General features: G+C 34.7%; 2 protein-coding genes across 5 annotated transcripts; one reads left to right on the forward strand and one right to left on the reverse strand.

Annotated features, from left to right (window-relative positions):
* Positions 1-3515: 3515 nt before the first annotated feature.
* On the reverse strand, positions 3516-9410 carry LOC131624823 (uncharacterized). Of its 3 annotated transcripts, XM_058895736.1 has the most exons (7): positions 8157-9024; positions 5979-8036; positions 5685-5888; positions 5489-5581; positions 5217-5317; positions 4741-5121; positions 3516-4071 (listed from the first exon to the last, which is right to left on the reverse strand). In XM_058895736.1, exons 6-7 carry the CDS (start codon positions 5104-5106, stop codon positions 3748-3750), a joined length of 690 nt encoding a protein of 229 aa, XP_058751719.1. In that variant the 5' UTR covers positions 5107-5121; positions 5217-5317; positions 5489-5581; positions 5685-5888; positions 5979-8036; positions 8157-9024; the 3' UTR covers positions 3516-3747. The 3 variants fall into 3 exon arrangements, with proteins under 3 accessions (XP_058751719.1, XP_058751720.1, XP_058751718.1); XM_058895737.1 differs by lacking the exons at positions 5979-8036; positions 8157-9024 and adding an exon at positions 9086-9410; XM_058895735.1 differs by lacking the exon at positions 8157-9024 and having other exon boundaries at positions 5979-8150.
* A 3733-nt stretch (positions 9411-13143) lies between these two features.
* On the forward strand, positions 13144-14707 carry LOC131624825 (GDSL esterase/lipase At5g03610-like). 2 transcript variants are annotated; one of them, XM_058895739.1, is made up of 4 exons: positions 13144-13302; positions 13413-13592; positions 13727-13992; positions 14078-14707. In XM_058895739.1, exons 1-4 carry the CDS (start codon positions 13227-13229, stop codon positions 14573-14575), a joined length of 1020 nt encoding a protein of 339 aa, XP_058751722.1. In that variant the 5' UTR covers positions 13144-13226; the 3' UTR covers positions 14576-14707. The 2 variants fall into 2 exon arrangements, with proteins under 2 accessions (XP_058751722.1, XP_058751723.1); XM_058895740.1 differs by having other exon boundaries at positions 13152-13302; positions 13416-13592.
* Positions 14708-19591: the final 4884 nt, after the last annotated feature.

A 19591-nucleotide genomic window follows, 5' to 3' on the forward strand; every position in this document is an offset into this window, starting at 1 on the left:
TGAGTTGATCAAGTTCAACAACTGAATCAGATACCAGTAAAATCAGGCTGGCAATGCACACATGTGAGGAGGAAAGGAATTGCTAGTGATGTCTCATGGCTCGGCCGAGAATCGACCCGCTCTGATACCAACTGTAACACCCCATACATAACTGACTAGTATATTATGCATGAAATGTTAAAATTGATACTGAGTACATACAAAGCTTTAGATATAGAAAGATCCATAATACAATACAACATGAAATTCTAATAATAATTACAAAACATTTGTCTTCAATGGATCTGCACAGCGGAAAGAGAGATCTGACGAGGTCTTCTAGCCAACACCACTTCAAGCCATCAATCCGAAACTGCTATCTGTCAAAAGCTACTAAACTGCACCTGAAAAATATAAGTTGATTGGGGTGAGATTACTAAATCTCAGTGAGTCCTCCTATCCTATGGGTCCACTCGGATCTACAGGGTACATGCATCAAAACCGAATCCACCATTGATTCGGGGTTTATCCTCACATCCGGTACAAGCACGGAGAAAACAAGGAATCGTCCATCATAGGACTCATCATATCACAAGTATAACCACAAACAAGTATGCCAAAACCCATACCCATGTATGGGGAATCCATAAGTGTCACAACCCATGGCTAGATTATAGAATGAACGCACCCTCGATGGGTTCACCCATGCCTATTGTCAAGAGACTCGTACAAGCACACTGCAAGAGTAGTTAAGCGGGTTCGCACAAGCCTATTTGGCCGCGAGATGACATTAGCCTAAATGGCGTCATTGTCCCGGTAACTACCTGTACGCACGTGTGTTCACACCAAGTACTGAACCGCCATCTTGACACATGAGCCCACCGGGCGAAAGCCTAGTAGTAGTCTACATGACTTCACTAGAGGTGAGTTACCGAAAATGTATTGGCCTACGTGGCCACATAATCTCACCATACCGAGCACGCAAGTGTGTTAACGCCAAGTGAGTAAAACCCCGTACGGAAACTCACGAGCACACTGCAACGGTAGCTCAGGTGCGTGTCCTTTGATCACATCATCGGACTATTCTACGGACTCCATGGTCCAGGAAAATACCTTGACTTCATAGTAAGAGGTATATCCCAATCTAGCCACCGGCCACTTCGATTCAAGCATACGTACATACAACAAGCGTAAGGTCATAAACCAAACCAATCCGAATGTTTAACCAAAACATTTGGATATCAACATATTTCCATACTTGTTCTCATCATAGTATTCAGAATCAATCACAATTGAATAGACAAGAACTATAGAATAAACATATTCAATATTACGCATAACATTCCACGTAAGCAGTCGAACGGAAATAAAGGCAGTGCGTGTCATAAAACGTCACACATTAAACGTACATATGTATACTAATGGTTAAGGAGGAGTTTGGTTACGATTGAAACCAGAACTGCACTCAAGGGTAAGAAAACAGAATTCTGCAATCAGCATCTTCCGCTTAGCAGCCTCACGTCCGCTTAGCGGGCTCGCGACAACATTTACTTCTGGAATATCCGTTGGGCGGCCTTCGCCCGTCCGCTTAGCGGACTCGCGATAATCTGCAGAAATTTAACAACATCCGCTAAGCGACCGTAGTCCGCTTAGCGGACCATCATTATTGCAGAAAAACTCAGAACATATCAGTTCCGTAATGGGGTGTCTATACCCCTCAAAACCACCTGCATGCAACAACCAAAGATGTATCCAGCCAGCAAATATCAAGAGCAACTAACAATTAACACAATTATCATGTTAGTGTCATGGATTTATGATTATTTTCTCACAATCCCTAAACCCCAATCACTAACCCTTTCATGCAAATCCCCAAGTTACTATCTAAGGACTCACCTTGGATTTAGGGAGGTTAGAAAGATGTTCTTTGCTTCCATTGGACTTCCACCATGGTCAAAGTTTCACTTTATCTTCATCAAACCCGTAGCTCCTCTTTAGCACACATTCAGCATTGACCACCCTACTTCAAACTCGTTTTTCTTCACAAATAAACAAGCTATTAGAACGAAATAATATACCAAATCGAAGAGAATTCTGTGTAGAATCCAAATCTCCGAGAATCACCTAAATCGGAGTTGTGAGCAGAGAGTTATGATCAGATTAGTGAGAGCTGTCCATGGAATACGAAAATGGAACTTGAATGGAGATGCAAAGCTTCTTCTACTTCTCTTTCCACTTTTTCTTTCACAAATTCTGAGTTTGGAATAATGTGTCTCTAACTAACCAATCATGTGCCATGCAATATAAGGTTAAGGTCCATAACACCCTCTAACTAAGTTATATTTACACCATTGCCACTTAGTTAGTTTCTAACCAATTCCTTTTGGTTCTAACTAATCCACTCACCATCTTAGTCACTTATAATGCATATTAATAATCATGCTTACACAATTATGGGGTATTACAATAAACTTAGAGAGAGTCACTTTTAAATCCTAATTTGAGTTTCTTACTATGTGGATTCTTGATGAGGATTGCTCTAAAGTAATTGAGGATGTTTGGAAAACTAATGTTTATGGCTTCCCTATGTATGTCCTTGACAGAAAGCTTAAGCTTCTTAAAACTAAACTTAAATATTGGAACAAAAATCATTTTGGGAATGTAAATCTTAATGTCAGTAATGCTGAGAAAACTTTGAAAGACATTAAGAGGGATATTGGCACCAATGTCTACACTGATAACTTACAAGATAAGGAAGCTAAGGCACAACATGATCTTGAGATAGCTTTGAACATGGAAGAGGAATTCTTGAAGGAGAAATCTAGAATAAAATGGAAGGTTAATAGAGATATAAACACTAGTTTCTTCCATACTTATGCTAAAATTAGGAGGAAGACTAGTGTTATTTCTGCATTGGTTATTGAGAATGAGGTTGTCTTTGACCAGGACAGATTAGAGAGAAATATTGTGAATCATTTCCAAAAGCTTTTTAATAATGATGCTGTTTTGCAGGATAGTCAATTGCCTAGCTCAGTCATTCCAAAATTGGTGACTGATCAAATCAATGAGCTGCTAACTATGACTCAAAGCACTAAAGAGATTCATCAGGTTGTCCAAAACCTTAGGGCTAACTCTGCTCCTGGACCAGATGGTTTTGGGCGACGTTTTTTCTCGTTCTTTGGGCACGCTTTTTAAAAACGTCGCCTAAACCAAAGTAATAGGGGACGATTATTAGTGGCCTCTAAGGCGACGCTTTTTCATGTTCTTTAGGCACGCTTTTTAAGTGTTCTTTAGGGGACGATTATTTGTGGCCTATTAGGCGACGCTTTTTAAGTGTTTCGAGTTGTGGCTACAATTAATAACTGTTCCCTTAAATCTAGACAAGGAGGAACATCTTTAAAGTGTAGCCATAGCTTATAGGCTGTTCTTTTACATTGTCCATATAAAATATACAATTTTTTGATTGTTTTCTAATTAATATAATCAATGATGACTGGCTTCAAAAAAATGTCGATAATAACTTAAACAAGATCAAATTTAACCATACATCAACAAAAGATAAATTATAATAAAATCTAATTCAAACATTAATTCAAGATAGTAGCCAATACATGAAATTCCTAACGTAACAATACTTATAATAATAAGTTTAATACTTTGAAGTATGAACCTAGCAAAATAAGAAAAAACATAATTCAACAAAACAACAAAAAACAAGTTCAAGTTTAATGCTTTCAACTACAAGAAGAAAAAAAGACCTCATCCAACTCATTCAAGTTTGTCTTCTTGGAATTCATCATCCACATCGTCCTTTTGAAATTCATCACACATGTCGTCTTTCAGAAATTCTTCATCTACGTCTTCCTCTTGAAATTCACCATCTATATCGTCCTCTAGAAATTCATCATCTAGATCAATTTCATCCTCTTGAAATTCATCATCTAGATCTATGTCGTCCTGTTGAAATTCATCACCTACAACGTCCTCTTGAAATCCATCATCTATGTCGTCCTCTTGAATTTCATTATCTATGCCGTCCTCTTGAATTTCATCATTGATATCGTCATTTTCAACATCTTCATTGATACCTTGCTGCATAAGAAAATAAAACAAAATACATCAACAAGAGTTAAACCTCGCACAAATAAAAACTAAAAAAACGAGTAACACACTCGTTTGTACAAACAACACAAATTGAAGAAACAAAATTTATACATGAAATCAATCTACATATTTGTAAAATTATATCATGCTCCAAGGATGATATAGAATACTCTGTCAAGTGATTATATTTATAATGTAGTTGATTAGCAATCTGTGATTATTATAATCAACAAGCTAGATTGACACCTTCAAATTATAATAAATAAATATAATATGGTCACTCCCATATATACTCTATTATATGTTATTATAAATATCTATTATTGTAATACTCTGAATATCTATAAATTTATATTCTTGATATGGTCTGAATCACAGGAATATGGACCACGTTGATATCAAATTAAATAAATAAAACCTATATTAATCTAATTCATATTTTTAGATCTATATAACCTGTGTACAATATCTATATGACAGAGAAGTTTTCCAACAGAGTATATTTATTTATAATTTTAAGGGCTTATCACGGAATATGGTATCATATCAACGTGGCCAATATTCACCCCATACAACCAGAGTATGAATCTAGTGGTATCATAAAATTTACTAGACTCTGAATACTTTTAAATCAATAATATTGGTATGTATGGTTACCTTTCTATGACATGTAGCATGAGTTGATGTAGAGGAATGCAATTTTTGTGTCATATCCTTTGGGGAACTGTTAGCATCTCTATGAGATAATCCTAACAAATCTTCGATTGACTCCATATTAATTTGAGGACTCCATTGTTGTATTACGGTCTTAAAAGCATTTTGAAATCTATCAATCTGATCTTGAAACACGTGCCTTAATGTAGAGACCTCTTCACTGTGTGCTTGTTTCAAAGAATTAATCTCCGCCTTTCGCTTTAAGGAAGTTTTAGTTATGTTTCTCCCATAACAGTGTACCCTGCCAGGACACTCCTTTCCAAAAACAGCTTTAAACGCTTTTGTGTCACTTTTCTCCTTTTCAACCATTTCTTGAAGTTGGGACTAGCATAAATTGCAAGAAAATATTAACTACTATATTATAGATAATGTTATCCGACTATATTAACTAAATATATTATATAAATAATGTTACATACAATTACTTTTCAGTTTCTACATCCATAACCTTTCCTTTATTTCCTTTTCGAGTTTCAACAAACATTTCTGATTGAGTGGGCTCTCTCTTTTCCTTTTCACGCTGCACAAATCAAAATAATTCCATAACAAAATAACCTATGAATTAAAATGCCTATTACAGAAATGAGACATGAGTTAAAATGCTCAGAGAACCATCTATCCAAGGAACACTTTAATTGAGCAAGGAACCATTCATACAATGAATACTTTATCTAGAAGGAAAGAAAGTTACCACTTTTTCACGAGTCAAAGCAAAGTTTTTGGGACCCATTCGATGCATCCATTTTAGTTGAGCTCTATTTCTAGTGTTATTGTCACTGATTGCCTACATTTAAATTTTAGAGAACTATTATAATAAATCTTACTTGATTATGACATGTAGAAAGGTGCAAAATCAAACACATACATAAAAAATTTATTAATCTTACTTTTATAGCTTCCTTACTCCAATAATCACAAAGACTCTTAAATTGAGCAATGGGCATCTTTGGCGGACGATTTTTGAGTCTCTCAGTCATGTTGGAATACTTCAAAAAATGTTTCTTCTTAATAGCGTGCTTATATCTTCTCCATGCATCTCTAACAGTGGTCTCAACCCAATCTCGTGCTTCAACCGACAAGATAAACTTCCGCTAAAATATTATAAGATAAGACAAGATCAAGAAATAAAACAGATTTTTTTTTGAATAATTAGACATTCAAATTCACAGATACACACATACATTATTATATCTCCAGAAACGGTTTTTATTATCATCTGGAATTTTTGACCAATTGGTGTAACGCAGAGGACAAAATGTTGAGTTCCTAGCCAATGTTCCTAAGAAGAGGCTCAAGTCAGATACTACTTTATCACTAGGACCAGAAGCGAGAGTTTATTCGCTTATATAGGTAAATTTTTCACAACGGTTTTCATTACCAACCGTGGTGATAAGTTTCTCTCGCTCTCTCTCTCTCTCTCTCTCTCTATATATATATATATATATATATATATATATATATATATATATATATATATATCTGTGTGTGTGTGTGTGTCACAACGGTTGTACAAAACAACCTAGTGATATCCCTTCTATTTTTTTTAAAAACTAAATAAAAAAGAAAAGGCGCGCCTTAACGTTAAAGGAATAAAAATTTTAGAACGCTGAAGTTCGAACCCATGAAAGCTTGATTTTATCACCACGGTGAGCATAACAACCGTTATTATATCCTAAAAAATTTTAAAAAGCGCCTAAGAGTTGAGATGTCACCACGGTGTTTGGAAGAACCGTGGTGACTTGGGCGTTGTTGTTTGGCGTTTTGTAGTAGTGAAGAAACTATACTTCTTTCCTCCTAAATTCTTATCAAAGTGCAAAATAGAAGCCATAGCTATTTTATTTGTGCCCCATATAAACATCATCACAATATCCCATCCTCGATAAGAGATATCAATATCAAACTTCCAAGGTCTGCCAAGTAAAATATGATAAACATCCATATCAAGAACATCATAAAGTACCTCTTCTCTATAATGTTTTCCGATGGAGATAATAACTTTGCAGGCCGGTGTTAATCTAACTTGGGAACCCTTTCAAGTGATCTAGCAATTTCTGCGACTCCATATTCTCCATGATTCCACTATCCACATTCAAATTAAACACCTTGTTCTTGATAGAACAATGCGTTTTAAACAAAATTTTTGCATTGCCCTTCATCTTTAGATGCTAGTAAAATTCTTTGCAACACAAAATTTACCATCTCATAAGATTCTTCCTCCGCAAACTCAACCCCTTCATATTCATCGTTCTCAACTGCATGTCCTTCTCTTTCCTCTTCCTTTTTCCTTTCTTCCGTAATAGCAACGACTCTCCTTGTTAGATAAACATTTGATCCGTGACCTCTTCCATTACAACGACAACACATATCTTTAGTGGGTTTAGCATATGGATTATTCTGCCTATGGAATGGTGCTTTACCCTGTTGCATACCAATAGGCTTACTAGTCCCCTTATTCTTAGGGTTGAAATCCTTGGTTGTTGAACTCAATTCTTGGGCGAATACCTAAAAGATGAGAAATTTTGAGGGGACTTCTCCATTAATTCTTACTTTAAAGCTAGAATGGATGCCTCAGCTACGTTGCATACAGTTTGTAAACCCATATTCTCCTGCAAGGATCTCTTCATGCCAATGATGTATCAAGCCATTTTCTTGCTCTCTAATTTTCCCAATTCATTGCACTCAGAAAAATGCAGGATCTCAGTTGTGTATTCAGTCAATCAGTCATAGTTCTTTTCCCTGAACATACTCAATATACATCTTATAAAGAATTTGTTCATAATCCTCCAATAAAAACCACTCCAACATCAACTTTTTCATTCTTCGCTAAGTTCTGATTGACCTATTCATTTGCCTCTGCCTCTAAACAACAAGTTTATCTCACCAGACAACAACATTACTCTTCAGCCTGATCGACACCATGTTAACTTGTTTGTTCTCAAGGACGCCCATAATGTCGAAGAACCTGTCGATGTTTATCTGCCAATCCAAATACTCCTTCGCTCCCATTGTTCCATAGAATAATGGATTAGAAGCCTTCACTCGATAATCATGGTTATATTGATTCCCATGATCAACTATCTCTTCCTCATATGGTTCTTCTTCTTCAGAAATCAAATTTTCAGAAACAATAACACGTGATTGTTTCCACCCTGCGAAATCCTAACTTTTTCTCCTCCTCCGTCTCTTTGCTAATTCCCGTTATTGTTCGCGTTGTTCACCTAATTTGTTAAATTTTCCATCTGTTCAGTCAAAGCAGTTAGAGTTATGGTAAACACTGGAGTAATTCCCTCAAGTTATACTCTGGTTATCGGTTGATCTCTCATGGATGATAAAATTAAAAAAAAGAAATAGGAGAAAACCTGCTCTGATACCACCTAACGTAGTCGGAATCACAAAGGATTAGCAAGCGCTAAACCTAGAATGAAAACACAGGACTGCAAGTGCCAAACCTGTCAGATAAACTCTAGAATCCACCAATATAGAAATTACAAAATTTTATGATATCAAAAGATGTCTTTTAATTCAAAAGAGAAATAAAATAAAAAATTGCAGAAAATATTAAAATGTTGTTTTTGAACCTGAAACAAACTTGGATGGCATAAAAATTGCCTCAAAACCAAGAGAAAACAATAGGCCAAACTAACAAAAGATCTAACTAAAGCTCAAGCTGCCAGCCCCATCACCAACGGATCAAGGGACCCCAAGCAACATAGAAGCATGAAGCTCCACTAGAACATGTTAGTACTCTTATCCACTAAAGGTTTATATATAAGATAAGATTCTAAATTCAGTCTAAGAAAGAGAATAATTTAATGGTGGCCGACTAAGAAACCAATTTCAAACCAAAGAAATCACTCTTATCCTCCACTCTTTCACATATGATGACGAATCAGAAAAAAACTTGTCATTACGAGCAAACGAATTAATCCCATACGTGGCATGCCAAATCATAGAAAACTCCTTAACTTAGCCTTAGATCATACTAGAAATAAAAAACTCAAAAAGACACCTAGTTCCCCAGGGTTAACCGACTGGACACTCAACCACTTAAAATCCCATACTAGACACTAGAAGTTAGAATACAAGTAACAAAAAGATTAGAGGCATGCTCAATCTAATCAAATAAGGTTATATTACAAGTAACAAAAAGATTAGAGGCAGGCTCAAAACAATCCTCAAATAAGATACAAGAGATACCCTTTAAGTGGACAATGACCTATTATTTGAACAGATTCTCTTGCAAAAGTTGTTAGAAAAAATTGACTACCTTACAAAGAGTCCAACTAACCTTAATAAAAAGGGTTGAATCTGCCCTCGCTAAGGGGGATTAAGAAAGAAGACTGAGATCAAAATAAGCAAAAGCCACTGAAAAAATAATATAGTCCAGATCCAATCATACACATATTTGAATTATTTTTGTGATAACTTTTTATTTCTATTAACCAAATACTTTGGGTAAACTTGAAAATCCATTATAAATTATTGACAAGTTTCAAAATTTAACTAAAAATTACTTTAATTTAGTAATATATCCAATCGTTCATCTAACCGTTCGCCTCTTAAATGCAAATATCCTTGTATTCCTTATAGTAGTCATAATCAATGTTGTCAGAATCGAGATTTTACATAAGATCGGGAAGGGACATTAAAATCGTAAAATATAAAATCGTAATCAAGATCGGAAGATCTTACGAAATTAATTTTATAAGATCGAGAGATGATAACAAAATCGTAGAATATAAGATCGTAGCCGAAATTGTAATATTTTACTAAAAAAATAATACTTATAATATTTTCTAACTTGCAATGACACAAACAGCTAATATTATAAAACCTTTTCATATTATTTTAAAAATTTATCATATATTATAATGTATTATATTAAAAAAAATTTGAAACATCTAATAAAGTCAATAAAGCCTGACGCACGGTTCCTATTTCCAATTTCCAAGAGACTATTATTATATTATTTTGAAAAGCTAATACAGTCACGTGACGTGAACCTTACCAATTTGCAAGAGACAAAAACCAAATATTAAACAATATTAAAATAAAATACTCAGTATAGAAGATGAAAACACAAGGAAAATAAAAAAACAGAGCACAAAAACGAAAAACAGAGTAGCAGCGTCTTCTTCTCCGGCAACAAAATATGAGAACGTTGAAGTCTATGGCGCCGAATTTGCAGAAGCGTCTTCTTCTCCGGCAGCAAAATATGAGAACGTTGAAGTCTATGGCGCCGAATTTGCAGAAGCCTACCAGTTAGGATTCAGAGCTATTGAAAAAATTAGGTGTTTACGGATTTATAGCATACGGGTTCTAAACCGGGTCGCACTTGACCCGGGTAACTAAGCCCTTCCTTTTCCAGGTTTCCGGTATTCTACCATCAGATTTCCAAATCTATTCATTTCGCCGAGATTTCAGCACAAAAACGATCCTATTTACGATCCAGATCGGTGGATGTGATTGAGATCGCAAAATCGTGCGATTCCATGATCTGGATCACGATCTTGACAACATTGGTCATAATACTCCATTATGCACATTGTTATTTCATATATGGAACCATCTATTTGTATACATATTTCTAGAAAATGCTAATTATAATAAAAAAGGAATTCGTGATTTCATCACGAAAGTGTTATATGCACACAAGATTGATTTCTGTTTCTTCTTCTATGGTATGATCAAGATAAATCTACACATGTGTTATTTTACTTTTTGTTAATAAATAATGGTAATATTTACTCTCTATACTTCAGCCACATATTCAAGGTGATTCAAAAGGTAATGATTATGATATGGATGTTGCAATGGGGAAATGTTCTTGTAAAAAAAATTAAATTAATGTGAAAGTGACTATTGAGTATGTAGATAAAATAGCGGTAGTGTCGATCAGTGTTTTAAAAACTGGACCGGTCATCGAACCGGTGAGGGTACTGGGTCACTGGTTTATCGGTCGAACCACTGGGTCACTGGTCGAACCGCACGACCAAACAGGATTAAATCAGATAACTCGGTTGAATAGACCTGTTATTATATAGGTATAAAACCGGTCGAACCGGATGATTCAGTCTCTAAAAAAATATAACTAGCTTTTAATTTTTTTAAAAATATCGTATCATAAATTCACAATTTCATAACTTAAATTCAAATTTTAAACAAAGGTATCACACATAACAAAATAGTAAAAAACTACAAAGTCTAATTACAACATAATCTAATTGAATAGTTTATAACAAAATAACTCCAATGTGTACCAAATTTAATTCAAAATAGGATCCTCCTAAAAAGAAAATCAAATAAAATTCAATATGTTTATGCTATTTAAGAAAATTTATTAGCAAAGATAACAAATAGACAATAAAGTTTTTAATTTGTCACTAACGAATAAAACTATGTGGGAATGCTATTTAAGTAATACACTACTAAATATATTAAAAAAAAAGTTAAAAAAAAAGTTTAAAAGAAATGTTAAAAAAAAATTTTAAAAAAAAGTTAAAAAAAAAAGTTTAAAAAAAAAACAAAAAAAGAAAGCAATTAAACCGCCGATTTTCCGGTTTTTTCCGGTTCCCACCGGTTTGATGGCATACCCGATCTGACTATTGAATCAGACCGATTACTTGGCCGGTTCCCGGTTCGACCGGTCCGACCGGCCGGTCTGGTCCGGTTTTTAAAACACTGGTGTCGATAAGTAATAACTAATAAACATTAGGAGGCATGAATATGATGAAATCACGAATTCCTTTTCGTTATAATTAGCATTTTTCCAAAAAGGAAAATGCTAATTATAACAAAAAGGAATTCGTGATTTCATCACGAAAGTGCTAGATGTACACGTGATTGATTTATGTTTCTTCTTCTATGGTATGATCAAGATAAATCTTCTCATGTGTTATTTTCCTTTTTGCTAATAAATAATGGTAATATTTAATCTCTATACTTCAACCACATATTCAAGGTGATTCAAAAGGTAATGATTTTGATATGGATGTTGCAATGGGGACATGTTCTTGTCAAAAAATTAAATTAATGTGAAAGTGGCTATTGAGTATATGTAGGTAAAATAGTCGTAGTGTCGATAAGTAATTACTAATAAACATTAGGAGGCATGAATATGATGAAATCATGAATTCCTTTTCCTTATAATTATCATTTTTCAAAAAGGAAAATGCTAATTATAACGAAAAGGAATTCGTAATTTCATCACGAAAGCGCTACATGTACACGTGATTGATTTCTGTTTCTTCTTCTATGGTATGATCAAGATAAATCTCCCCATTTGTTATTTTTCTTTTTTGCTAATAAATAATGGTAATATTTAATCTCTATACTTCAGCCACATATTACACGTTATTCTAAAGGTAATGATTGTGATATAGATGTTACAATGGGGACATGTTCTTGTAAAAAAATTAAGTTAATGTGAAAGTGGCTATTGAGTATGTAGATAAAATAGCCGCAGTGTCGATAAGTAATAATTAATAAACATTAGGAGGCATGAATATTATGAAATCACGAATTCCTTTTTGTTATAATTAGCATTTGCTAAAAAGGAAAATGCTAATTATAACGAAAAGGAATTCATGATTTTATCACGAAAGCGCTACATGTACACGTGATTGATTTCTATTTCTTCTTCTATGGTATGATCAAGATAAATCTACCTATGTGTTATTTTTCATTTTGTTAATAAATAATGGTAATATTTACTCTCTATACTCTAGCCACATATTCAAGGTGATTCTAAAGGTAATGATTGTGACATTGATGTTGCAATGGGGATATGTTCTTGTAAAAAAGTTAAATTAATGTGAAAGTGGTTATTGAGTATGTAGATAAAATATCCGTTGTATCGATAAGTAATAACTAATAAACATTAGGAGGCATGAATATTAAAAAAAAAGGAAAATGCTAATTATAACGAAAAGGAATTTGTGATTTCATCACGAAAGCGCTACATGTACACATGATTGATTTCAGTTTTTTTTTCTATGGTAAGATAAAGATAAATCTATAATGAAAGTGATTCTAAAAGTAATGATTGTGATATTAATGTTGCAATGGGACATGTTCTTATAAAAAAATTAAATTAATGTGAAAGTAGCTATTGAGTATGTAAATAAAATAGCCGTAGAGTGTTGATAAGTAATAACTAATAAACATAAGGAGGAGGCAGGAGGCATGAATATTTAAAAAAACTATTGTGCTGTGACAAATAAAAGCCTCTGAGATTCGCGTGATCGTGATGTATAGCATTACTCTTCTAATTAATCAAAAGTGTACGTAGTTAATTAATTTGAGGGCATCATCTTGTCATGTTGCATATCAATTTCTTACACACTCAATTCAGTGTAACGTATACGCTACCATTTACATATATACATATATGGTCCCTAATAGATGTACATACTTATTATTTTTTATCAATGGCATGGCAAACTTCACCATTCATCACACTTCTCTCTTTGCTTATTCTCCTTTTCATGATATCAATAACCACAGGTACTATTATTTACGCACATTTTGATCCGAGTTAATATTAATACACCTAAACATTACACCTAAATATTTAATTTGATTTTTACATGCAAACTTTAATGATGAATTTGTAGAAGGGACTAAGAAGTCGTCATATGGGTACGACTCTAGAAAATTGTTTGTATTTGGAGACTCCTATGCTGACACAGGAAACTTTTTAGACTCGCAAGCTTATGAACCTCCATATGGAATCACATTTCCTCATCAACCATCTGGAAGATTCTCCGATGGTCGTATTCTCACCGATTATGTTGGTAACTATCCCATCACTTATGCATTAACAAATATTGATCGTGTTCTTTGTCTTCTATTATAATATCTCTTTATAGTGGTTGATGTTCTAACAAACACGCATTTATTTTACTTTGAAATATACAATTACAAACAGCTTCCTCTCTGAATATAAAATCTCCTGCACTATATTCATTGAGAAATTCATCTGATCTACAATTTGGTATAAACTTTGCCTACGGAGGAACCAGTGTTTTCAATACATTTCTCAAAGAACCGGACATGGTTATCCAAATCGACACATTTGAGGAGTTAATCAAACAAAATATCTATACTAAATCCGAGATTGACTCCTCAGTTGCCCTAGTCACTGTTGCTGGTAACGACTATTTTCCATATTTGTATAATGGGAAGAGCATTGAGGTAAATGATTTAACTTACTTAATAGTAACACTAATTATTTTTTATTGTATGTATTATGAATAATAAATTATAATATATGTTGCAGGATATATTTGTGTTCGGTGCTTCACTCATAAAACAGTTGTCAATAAATCTTAAACGCATCCATAGCGTCGGAATAAATAAAATAGCAATTGGATTATTAGAGCCTGCTGGGTGTTTGCCAGGAATAACTATAACATATGATAAGTGCAATGACACTGTTAACTGGATCGCCATGAAGCACAACGAAATGTTACTCCAAGCTGTGGAAGATCTGAACAAAGAAAATGAATCAGCTTTCGTCGTGACACTAGACCTCTACAACTCTTTTCTCTCCGTAATTGAAACAATGCAGAAACACTCAACCGTGGAGAATGTGTTGCGACCATGTTGTGTTCCAGAGAGTTCAATTTATCAGTGCGGAACTGTAGATGAGAGAGGACAAAAGAAATATAGTTTATGTGATAATCCAGAGCTTTCATTCTTTTGGGACGATTTTCATCCTACTCAAAAGGGCTGGGAGGCTGTTTACAACATGGTGCAAGCTTCTCTGTCCCTATAATATTGTCCTTGACTTTCAAAAACACCAATTACATGGTGCTTAAGTTATCAAGTAAAGAATAAGGCTAGCTAATACCAGTAAAATAAATAAATAAGTTCCTTTCATGAAAAATAAATAAATAAGTTCTTTTCATGACCTTTTGGAAGCTTTCTTTCTTTGACTTGTTCATATGTAGATCAGGACAATCAGATCAGAAGTGACCAGGCTTATTGTAGTTGTAGCATATCTTTTGGCATCTCTTTTGTCTCAGGAACTTGAGACTTTCTGAAGCCACTACTCTTACCAGAGAATCTCTTATTCCTTTTGACCAGATGTTGAAACCTATTAATGATAAATGCCATTTCCTCATCATTCGAGTTATCATCAAAAACTCCTTCATCAAAAGCTACTTCTGATTTGCGGACTCTTGAGGATCTAGAACTTTATCACTAGATTTCTCAGCAGCAAATTTTAGAGCCACTGACTTGGACAACTTCATAGGCTCGTCTCCATCCAGTTCCATTTCATTGCTCTGAAGGTTGCTAATCAGACTTTTAAAACTTAAGGTCTCCAGGTCTTTAACTTTCTGAATAACTCTAACTTTAGGTTTGAATCTCACATGAAGACTCCTCAAAATCTTCTTGACATGATCTGCAAAAGTATAACTCTTGTTCAAAACCTGAAGGCCTGATACAAGAACTTAAAACCTATAGAACATAGTTTCAATATCTTCATCATCCTTCATTTTGAAGAATTCGTACTGGTGAACCAGAAGATTGACCTTAGCTTCTTTCACCTTTATAGATAGCACATAATGATTCAAAGATAGTCTTGGCAGTTAACTTATCTATGATCTTTATGTATTCAGAGTGAGGTAGAGCATCTACAATAATACCTCTTACTCTGTGGTGTTTTTTGTACACTTTCTTTTGAGTTGGTGAGAACTTTTCTACTAGCAACCGTTCCCACGCCATTTACTTGAATATCAATGCCATCCTCAAGGATTTCCCAAATATCATCATCAAGCCCAATGATGTAGGTGTGCATTTTCCTTTTCCTCCACTCAAAGTGAGTTGAGTCACCATTGTATGCTAGTGGTTTAGCAGAATAATGATTTTTTTCAGAAGCACTATAATCATGTGGAATACTAGTGTTAGTAACATGACTATCACCAGTATCTCTCATCTAGTATACTTTTTCTCTTCAGGATCTTTTTATGTGCTACTGTTAAGTGTTAAGTATAGATCATGCTCTGATGCCAACCGAAGGTGAAAAAAATACACAAGAAGGGGGGCATTGAATTGTGTATCTGATAATTATTACCTTTTCAAAACAACAGCTTCTGAATCTAACCAAGTTTAGATTCTAAGCAAACAGTAAATCACACACAACAATTATTTTGGTTCTCTATAACAAAAGTAGTCCAGTCCCCTTGTCATACAAGAACTTTTCACTATAATCAGAACCTGATTACAATTTTCTTAGACACACTTGTCCAAGACCTCATGCTCAATCACTCTGAAAGAGACTCCCTTGCCTAAGCCAATTGTTCAGGACTTCCTGCTCAATCACACTAGAAAGAGACTTCCATTCCTTAACCAACTGTTTAGGATTTCATTGCTCAATCACACTAGAAAGACACTTCCTTGCCTTAACCAACTGTTCATGACTTCCTTGCTCAATCAGACTAGAAAGATGCTTCCTTGCTTAAACACTCAATCTAAGACTTCTACAAAATTCTAAACAAAATGTTTAGGATTAAAATAAGATGTACGTGATATACAATCAGAGGTACAAAAAATAATGCACACCCAAAGAGCTTTGTTCTTGAGATTTCTAAGATATACAAGTGTAAGAAACTCTCAAGACTATGTGCAACCACAACAACTATGTACATAAGCTAAGAGAGAGAAACAATTCTTGTTCTTGTTGTGTTTTCTTGTTGTATATTCTTGTTGCTTCTTTTGAATCTTTATCTCCTTATATAGAGGGAACATAAGAGACGTTGGAATTGCACAAGTGTCTTTGCTGAAACAGTTTCCAAAAGAGAGACATTGGAGTTGGTACGATGAGGATCTTCATCTTCTGAATAATTTCTTTATTCATTGTGTCTTTCTCAAGTAAGGCATCCATAGGCATGTTAGAGTAGACTGAAGAAATCATGTCAATCTACCTTGAGCCTTGTGCTAAAACCTCTAGTTGACTTTCTCCATGATTCTAGCAGTTTGATAAGATAGAGCTGCTTATGCACAGAGTACGCACAAGTGAACATTGAACTGTGGTTCCAGCAAGGCGCTTAAAGCTCCATTTGAATATCAGAGGTTGAGTCAACATGGAATTGAAGTCTTATTAAAACATCAGACGCTGAGATAATTTTGGGGCTGAGGTTCTATTCGAAAACCAGATTTTGCTTCAATAGAATCTGAATTGCATATTCTTTATAATCTATTTAACTTAGTCAGAACCTAGTTAAATATCAGCTTAATGATCTTGCACTCTTAAGCAAATGTTAATATACCCTCTTATTCTTTAAGTACTTTGTTATCATCAAAACTCAAGGAGTATGAACAAATTTTGTTCCAACATCATGCATATAGTAAAACAAACATTGGGCCTTTAAAAACATACCATTTATTGAAAGAGAAATTGGGCGATTATGAAAATGTTAGATGCACAAAGAGGTTTCCAAATTTACTCATTGTAATGCTTGTAAAATTTTTTGTCATGCCTCCAGTCTTTACCTTTTTTCAGGCCTCTATATCAAGAACGTCACAAAGTACCTCTTCTTTATAATGTTTTTCGATGGAGATAAGAACTTTGCAGGCTAGTGCTACTCCAACTCGGTAGCCCTTACTTACCCAACATAAGGTGTATGGTTTCTCATGGGATTATATGGACAACTTCAAATAATCTATCAATTTCTGTGACTCCACATTATCCATGATTCTACTATCCACAATTATATTAAACACCTTGTTCTTGGTAGAACAATGCGTTTTAAAAAAAATCCGCTGCCCTTCATCTTTGGATGCTAGTAAAAATATATGCAACACAAAATTTACCATCTCATCAGATTCTTCCTCTACAAACTCAACCCTTTCATATTCATCATTCTCAATTGCATGTCTTTCTCTTTCTTCTTCCTCTTCCTTTCTTCCGCAATAGCAGCGACTCTCCTTGTTGGACAAGAATTTGATTTGTGACCTCTTCCATTACAATAATAACACATATCTTCAGTGGGTTTAGCATATGGATTATTCCGCCTCTAATATAGTGCTTTATCCCGCAGCAAACCGATAGGGTTGCTACTCCCCTTATTCTCAGGGTTGAAATCCTTGGTTGTTGCATTCCTTTCCCCGTCTCCTGCTGATTCAAAGTTATTCTAGGGTGAATACCTTAAAAATGTTAAATTTCGAGGGGATTTCTCCATTAGTTCTTCCTTCAAGGCTAGACTGGAAGGGAGAACCACTAGTGGTGATTAGGGCTAGACTATATAGGGAGAACTACAGTTCGATCCCCCGCAACTGCGATCGGGAGGGGGCTGGAACCAGTTGATTCCAGAACTGACCCCCGAACCGGACTAAACCAGTGGTGATAAACCAAAAAAAAAGCTAGACTAGATGCCTTAGCCATGTTTCAAACAGTCTGTAAACCCATATTCTCCTGCAAGGATCTCTTCATGCCAATGATGTATCGAGCCACTTTCTTGCTTTCTGATTCTCCTAATTCATAGTGCTCTGAAAAATGTCAAAACTCAGCTGTGTATTCAATCACAGTTCTTTTCCTTGAACATACTCAATATACATCTTATAAAGAATTTATTCATAATCCTCCAATAAAAACCGCTCCAGCATCAATTGTTTCATTCTTCTCCAAGTTCTAATTGGCCCATTCCTTTGCCTCTACCTCTAAACAACAAGTTTATTCCACCAGACAACAACAGTACTCTTCAGCCTGATCAGCACCATTTAAACTTGTTTGTTCTCAAGGACGCCATAATGTCGAAGAAACTGTCGATGTTATTTGCCAATCCAAAAACTCCTCCACTCCCATTGTTCCATAGAATAATGAAATATCAGCCTTCACTCGATAATCATGGTTATGTCGATTCCCATAATCATTTACCTCTTCCTCGTATAGTTTTTTTCTTTAGAATTCAAATTTTCAGCAATAATACCATGATTACTGTTTCCACCCCTCAAAACCCTAACTTGTTCTCCTCTCCTATCTCTTTGCTAATTTCTGTTGTTGTTGGCGTTATTCATCTAATTTTCTAAATTTGTTATCTGTTTAGTCAAAACAGTTAGAGTTGTGTTAAACACTGCGGTAATTCCCTCAAGATCTACTTTTCTTACCAGTTGATCTCCCTTGGCTGATAAAATTACAAAAAGAAACAGGAGCAAACATGCTCTGATGCCACCTGATGCAGTCAGAATCAAAAAGGATTACAAAGCGCTAATCCTAGAATGAGAACACATGGTTGCAAGCACAAAACCTGTCACATAAACTCTAGAATCCACTATATAAATAAATTACCAAATTTTATTATATCAAAAGTTGATCTTTTAATTCAAAACTGAAATAAAATAAAAAATTGCAGCAAATATTAAAATATTATTTTTGAGCTGAACTAACAGAAGATCCGACTAGAGGTCAAGCTGCCAGCCCCACCACCAATGGATCATGGGACATTAAGCAACACCAAAACCATGAAGCTCCAGTGGAACATGTTAGTACTCTTGATTCACTAAAGGTTTAGATACAAGATAAGATTCTGAATTCAACTGGAGAAAGAGAATAATTCAATCGTGGCCGACTAAGAAACCAATTTCAAACAAAAAAAACAACTCTTATCCTCCACTCTTTCACATATGTTAACGAATCAGAAAAAACTTGTCATTACAAACAGACTTATTGATCACATACCACTGCATGCCAAATCATAGCAAACTTCCCCCTTAACATAACCTTAGATCATACTAGAATTAAAAAAACTCAAAAAGACACTCAGGATCCCCAGGGTTAATTGACTGGACT

Source organism: Vicia villosa, unplaced genomic scaffold, assembly GCF_029867415.1.
Source record: "Vicia villosa cultivar HV-30 ecotype Madison, WI unplaced genomic scaffold, Vvil1.0 ctg.000163F_1_1, whole genome shotgun sequence".
Classification (NCBI taxonomy): domain Eukaryota; kingdom Viridiplantae; phylum Streptophyta; class Magnoliopsida; order Fabales; family Fabaceae; genus Vicia; species Vicia villosa.